This window comes from Mangifera indica, chromosome 5, assembly GCF_011075055.1.
Source record: "Mangifera indica cultivar Alphonso chromosome 5, CATAS_Mindica_2.1, whole genome shotgun sequence".
Lineage (NCBI taxonomy): Eukaryota > Viridiplantae > Streptophyta > Magnoliopsida > Sapindales > Anacardiaceae > Mangifera > Mangifera indica.
Window position 1 is genome coordinate 9,265,175 of NC_058141.1, and position 6,457 is coordinate 9,271,631.

Sequence of the window (6,457 nt, forward strand, 5' to 3'; positions counted from 1 at the left end):
ACTCCGAAAGGGCTTAAATGTTTTCAAAACATTTGAAAATATAATTTAAAATCTAAAATAAGATTAAACCATCAAAATTAAATAAAACTTAAAGAATTTAATAAAATAGACTAAAATTCACTTTAAAAACATATTATTATAACTCTATTTATGTGTATTTCATACCCACATTAATCATCTCAATTCCCAAATGTTTTAATCAGTTTCTCACTATAAAATCACAAAATCAAACAAGAAAGTTGAATGAATCCAAGTATGGAAATATATATTCGGTTATTTTGTTTTTTGTTATTAATAATGATTTAAAAGATTTCAAGCGTCAAAGTTATTGAAATCAGGAAAATGAGCAATAGTCATCGGACAGGCATGTTTCAACCCGATACGTACATACATATTATGTTAAAAAGTAATTTATATTTGTTAATTAAAATGGGGGTTTCTGATATTTGACATTATAGGGGATAAATAATATTGAGTATACAACTTTTATAAACAAATAACGATGTATCATATGTGAATGAATAGTTAAAATTAAAAATAAAATAATAATCAATCTTATGATAATATATGATTATTTGTATACATAGTTTTATTGAATAATATTGACATATAATGGGGGTTAACAAATATTTTAATAGTAGCGGTTTGCAAATAATTGAATTTTCAAATTGATTTAAGGAAATTATTACATAAAAATAATTGAATCTTCAAAATGATTTTATGAAATTATTACCTAAAAAATAATTGAATTTTCAAATTAAACCCAGGAAATTATTGCCTAAAAATAATTGCATTTCCAAATCGATTTCATAAAATTATTACTCAAAAAATAATTAAATTTCTATATTGATTTTATGAAATCATTAATAATTAAATTTTAAAATTGATTTCGCAAAATCATTATTTAAGAGTAATTAAATTTTCAAATTAATTTCATGAAATCATTATCTAAGAAATAATTGAATTTCTATATTGAATTCATAAAATTATTAACTAACCAAATAATTCAATTCCCAAATTAATTTTGTGATATTATTACCTAAAAATATTTAGATTTTTAAATTAGTTTCATAAAATTATTGTCTAAAATAATTTCATAATACTACAATCCTAATATCTAGATTAATACATATTTCTTTTTAAAAGTTAAAAAACTTATTTAAAGTATATATTAAAAATTACGTTTTAATACAAGAATTAATGCACTTGTAAATATTTATTGGTTTTATACATCTAAACTATTATTTAAAATATCAATTAATACAGATTATTTAGAAAATTACAATATATAAATAATTACTATATTTAATAAAATTGAGTAAATATAAACAATTATTATGTTTGATCAGAGATAATAAAAGAATACTAATTAAAAATAAGATTATTTTTTGTTTTAATGAATAAATAAATAATAATATAATTATAATAAAATTAAAATTATTTAAACAGTAATTAAATGATTATCTATATTATTGATAAATTAATCAAGATAAGAGCTTGTTCTGTTATTAATCCAGGCAAACTGGAAACGAATCGGAGCGTAGTCAAGGCGCGTTTCTATTATTAAAACATTTATATAAAATTAGATTAATATTTGACAAATGAATTAACATGGCATTATGCTAGACTAGGTCAACCATAGTCATTGTCAATAATAGTAATTGCCAAATCAAAATTTTCGCCTCTCAGATCTCTGGTAGGAACTTCAGTTGCAGCTTCCTCTTTCTTGTCAAAATGTTCGACCTCTATCAAGTACATTTTACCCTTTCAAACCATGTCAACTTTAATTTTTTCTCATTAACAATGGTCCTCTACTTCTTTTATCGGTTTTGTGCAGAATGTTTATCTGGCTGGGGAGGCTACCATCGCTTAATGCAAGGTGTCGCTAGTGATCTTCAACTTTCCGACGATTCAAACTCCAACACGGGTAGACTAGTTGTTGGGCTCGGTTCCCCCGTCGATCACTCCTATGGTCGTTTACGTTTTTTCGGTAGATCAATTGGTCGGTTTTCTGGAGAATCTCGAGTAGGGTGAATGAGTAGAGGAGCAACGAACTGCAAGGCAGTAAGAGGAAAAGCGACCACAGCAAATCGACTTGGAGGTAATTTTGTGCGACCTAGAAAGACAACTTGCAAGAAGTGGAGCAGGAGGTTCGACTTCAACAGCAAAGAACCTCGACAAAAAGGTTAAAACAAGGTCATTCTCCTTAAAATTTTTTTGCTCTATGTAGTAGAACAATCCTCTTCTGAAAATATTAAAAAATTGTTAAATTTTTCACAAAAAGTAAATCACTTTTTCCGACCTAAGGTTTAACCTAAAAACACTTTTTTACCCTTAATTTGTATAAATAACATTATTTTATTCAAACTCAAATTTGAATAAAATAAATTAATAATATAAAGGTAAAATAATAATTTTATTATCTATTAATTTTAAACATAAAAAATAATAATTTTTTATTAAATATAAATATTTTAAATATAATAATTTAACCTTTACGATTACAATTTATTCACTTCATTGAGGATATAATTATTATTTTTTAAATTATTAGGAACAAAATGATATATCAAAAATTTCCGAAACAGTCAAACTTTTTGGGTGGAAAAATATCATTAACATTAACTAGGGATGAAAAAGGGTTTTAACCCTAAACCTTGGGTGGGAATATGTGATTCACTCTAATACAAATTTTGCGGACTATAGTACCCTACCTTGATAGGTGTTGACTGGTTGTTAAATTTTAATTAGTAGAAGTACTGAAACTACTAGTTTTGTATTATTAAAGTTTCTGTGTTGTCGGTTATAAGAATTTGTCCGTGTATTGCCATAGAGACCCGATCGAGTCCAACATTACATAAAGTGAACACCTAACTTTTGTGCATCTTCAACGCCGCAACTTTCTCATGGAGGACAGTGAACAGCCATTAATCTCTCCAAGACACCAGAATGAAACCCAAGATCAATCATCTCCCTCTTCTTTCACCTTTTCCGCAGATGCCACTGACATCCCTCCCATTAATAACCTGGCTGATTTCTTTAGTGAGTACCAAAGAGAGTCAAAGAAGTTTTGGTATCTTGCTGCTCCTGCCATGTTCACCTCCATCTGCCGATATTCCCTAGGCGCCATCACTCAAGTCTTCGCTGGCCACGTTAGTTCTCTCGCCCTCGCCGCCGTTTCCATTGAGAACTCCGTCATCGCTGGATTCTCCTTCGGTATCATGGTACCATTATTACAATATTAATCGCTAGTTTTCTTTGTGCTTCCATATTTCGATTCAGTATTGTTAAAGGTTACTGGTTGATTGGTTCAGCTTGGCATGGGGAGTGCGCTTGAAACGTTATGCGGACAAGCATTTGGAGCAAAGCAGCTGAACATGCTAGGCGTTTATATGCAAAGATCATGGATCATTCTAAACTCTACAGCTTTATTATTAATGTTTTTGTACATATTCGCCGAGCCACTTTTGAAACTGATAGGACAAACTGCAGAGATATCAAAGGCAGCAGGGGTATTCGCCTTGTGGATGATTCCTCAACTATTTGCATACGCAAGTAATTTCCCCATAGCCAAGTTTCTACAGGCTCAAAGCAAGATCATGGTGATGGCTATGATAGCAGGGACGGCCTTGGTGCTCCACACTTTTTTCAGCTGGTTACTGATGTTGAAATTAGGATGGGGCCTGGTGGGTGCGGCGGTGGTATTAAATGGAACATGGTGGGTCATGGTTTTGTCTCAATTCTCTTACATACTTAGTGGGACTTGTGGAGAAGCATGGTCTGGACTTTCATGGAAAGCCTTTGAAAATCTTTGGGCATTTGTTAGGTTATCTCTTGCATCGGCTGTAATGCTCTGGTAATTGTCATATGATGTATAATTTTCTACACTGGTTTGTTTTCAAATAACTGGCATATCAAGAATGTTGATTTATCTTCTTTTGCAGTTTGGAGGTTTGGTATTATATGGCATTAATTCTTTTCGCTGGATATCTAAAGAATGCGAAAACTTCGGTCGATGCGCTGTCTATATGGTGAGTATTTTTTTTTTTTTTTGGGTGAAAAAGCTATGTGGGAAAAGCCCACAAGTATTTTATTATTCAGCTTGTTCTAACTACGGCCAGCAACTTTTAATATTAAATTTTGCAGCATGAACATATTGGGGTGGACAGTGATGGTGGTGATGGGAATGAATGCGGCTGTGAGGTTTGAAATTTCATGAACTCAGTTACATGAAGGTTTTTTTTTTTTTTTTTTCCATAATAAAACATCAAAAATGGTTCCAGTCTGATATTCTGAAGATGTGCAGTGTGAGAGTGTCGAATGAGCTAGGTGCAGCTCACCCAAGAACGGCCAAGTTTTCGTTGCTTATAGCTGTATCATCTGCCTTTATTTTCGGCTGTCTCTTCTCCATGCTTCTGCTCATCACACGCAACGGATTCCCAGCTTTATTTTCAAGTGACGCAGATGTCCAAGAACTTGTCAAGGAGCTAACACCATTTTTGGCCATCTGCATTATCATTAACAATGTTCAGCCTGTTCTTTCCGGTGAGTGCTAACTTCTTCTCTGTTGTTCCTCCGTTGGAAATAGTTCATTTTCATTACTTCTTTTTAAATTTACTTGATGATCCTTGAAGGGGTTGCTGTGGGAGCTGGATGGCAAGCCACCGTGGCGTACGTTAACATTGGATGTTACTATATCATTGGGGTTCCGTTAGGTCTGGTATTGGGATACAAGCTTGACATGGGTGTCAGGGTAATTTCCAAAGATCCCAAGCTGTATAGATGCGTACATAGTTTCCTTACAAAATAATATTATATACACCCACTTTAAATATATAATTATACGATTAAATATTATTTTATTTTTAATTTAAAATCATTTAATTATATAATAAAACATATTATATATATATTTATTTATATACTCAAAATAAATATATACAATTTTATTATTTCCCGTAATGCAGTTTTGAAAACCCATTTCATAATGAACTAAGCTAAATCTAACTGATGTAATGATTCAGGGGATCTGGATAGGGATGATGTCAGGGACAGCCACACAGACTTGCATTCTTTTCGGCATGATTTATAAAACAAATTGGAGCAAAGAGGTAAGTTTTAATAACTTAAGCTTTTGCCACCTGTGTCCTTGGTTGATGACTGATGGATGCGGTGTTGAATGCAGGCTTCTATCGCTAAAAATAAGATTAAAAAGTGGGGAGGACAGAATCGTTCCCAAGAGCCACCAGAGTGATTTAGGCCAACGAAACTGGCGCCCTAACGGGCATGCTTCAAAGTGGATTTTGTTTTTCTTCCTTGTTTTCTCAGTCACGTCGACATCATCTGGCCAATTTTAGGTAGTAAATAAGGCCTTGTAAGTAGGGTTTTCACTCATTTATTCGAAGCCAGTAATGGCAAAATGGTTTGCATTGAAATATTCATCTTTTCAATGGTCAGTCTACAGGGGTGGATAGAGCCTAGAGAGTTGTTCAATTGACAAAGGAAAAAAAAGATTCTTTAATTAGCTTATATTACAAGCAGCTTGGTGTGCGTAATTTAGAATTCATGAGTGTCTGGAACACCGCATTCGATAGAGCTACCTCTTGATCTTTTGCTGACCTAGATGTTTTCTGCTGATACAGATACGTTTTGATCTTTTGCTAACCTAGATGTTTTATGCTAAAACATTCATCAAGTAGGTTGACGTGCAGGAACAACTTTTGATGGCTCGCTTTGAGGACAAGGTGGGACTTCATAGGGGTAGAGGTGGATTTGAATCGAATTATCTCAAACTTATTTGTCAACTCAAATCGAATAAATTCAAAATAAACCCAGCTTAGACGAACTTAAGCTCAAGTCTAAGGATATTGTCAAACTTAAGCTTGAGTTTAAGCTCATAAAGTGTTTATCTCATCAAACTTGTGAACATGAAAAAACTTGATTCAAATTGACTAAAAGGACATTGTTTTAACTAATATGTATCAAAATAACGTCATTTTCGTCAATTTTGACTCAACTGTAGTAACCAACCGAGTCCAAACTCAAACTCGACTCGATATTATAACTAAACTTGAACTCCACTCCCTTCAAACCAAATCAAACTCAAGGAGTTGTCGTCGAGTTCAAAGTTAGACTAAAACTTGACTTTTTTAAGTTTAACCAAACTTAAACTTGACTTAATTCAAATTCAACTTTAAATAAGGGGAAAGAAAGGGTATTGATATTACTCTCATCACCACACCAAAGCATAAACATCATGCAACAAAGGGTGTGAAAGGTGTGATCCAAAAAGATATGGCCATGTGGCTATTTTAAATTGGTGCTTGAGGCATGATGATTAAATAGACCTGGCAAAACGGATGGGTTACCTATGAGTATAGGTTTTAGATTTTCGGACATGAAACCACAAGTAATAGATTGTTGCGGGCAAGTCAAATATGCCCACGTCACCCATAAT

At 32.6% G+C, this 6,457-nt stretch overlaps 1 protein-coding gene across 3 annotated transcripts; it reads left to right on the forward strand.

Moving 5' to 3' along the window:
- The first annotated feature begins 1,828 nt into the window (after positions 1–1,828).
- On the forward strand, positions 1,829–5,540 carry LOC123215279 (protein DETOXIFICATION 29-like). Of its 3 annotated transcripts, none has more exons than XM_044635308.1 (9): positions 1,829–2,196; positions 2,834–3,224; positions 3,315–3,856; positions 3,945–4,031; positions 4,147–4,203; positions 4,307–4,545; positions 4,635–4,753; positions 5,025–5,111; positions 5,186–5,540. In XM_044635308.1, the coding sequence occupies exons 2-9, from the start codon at positions 2,907–2,909 to the stop codon at positions 5,252–5,254; spliced, it is 1,518 nt and encodes a 505-aa protein (XP_044491243.1). In that variant the 5' UTR covers positions 1,829–2,196; positions 2,834–2,906; the 3' UTR covers positions 5,255–5,540. The 3 variants fall into 3 exon arrangements, with proteins under 3 accessions (XP_044491243.1, XP_044491245.1, XP_044491244.1); XM_044635310.1 differs by having other exon boundaries at positions 1,829–2,185; XM_044635309.1 differs by lacking the exon at positions 1,829–2,196 and having other exon boundaries at positions 2,765–3,224.
- Positions 5,541–6,457: the final 917 nt, after the last annotated feature.

Excerpts from the sequence above, each read along its gene's own strand:
- LOC123215279 (XM_044635308.1), top strand. The coding sequence starts at position 2,907 with ATGGAGGACAGTGAACAGCCATTAATCTCTCCAAGACACCAGAATGAA. Across the intron at positions 3,857-3,944 it reads GCATCGGCTGTAATGCTCTG|TTTGGAGGTTTGGTATTATA; the intron begins GTAATTGTCATA and ends CTTCTTTTGCAG. Across the intron at positions 4,204-4,306 it reads GGAATGAATGCGGCTGTGAG|TGTGAGAGTGTCGAATGAGC; the intron begins GTTTGAAATTTC and ends GAAGATGTGCAG.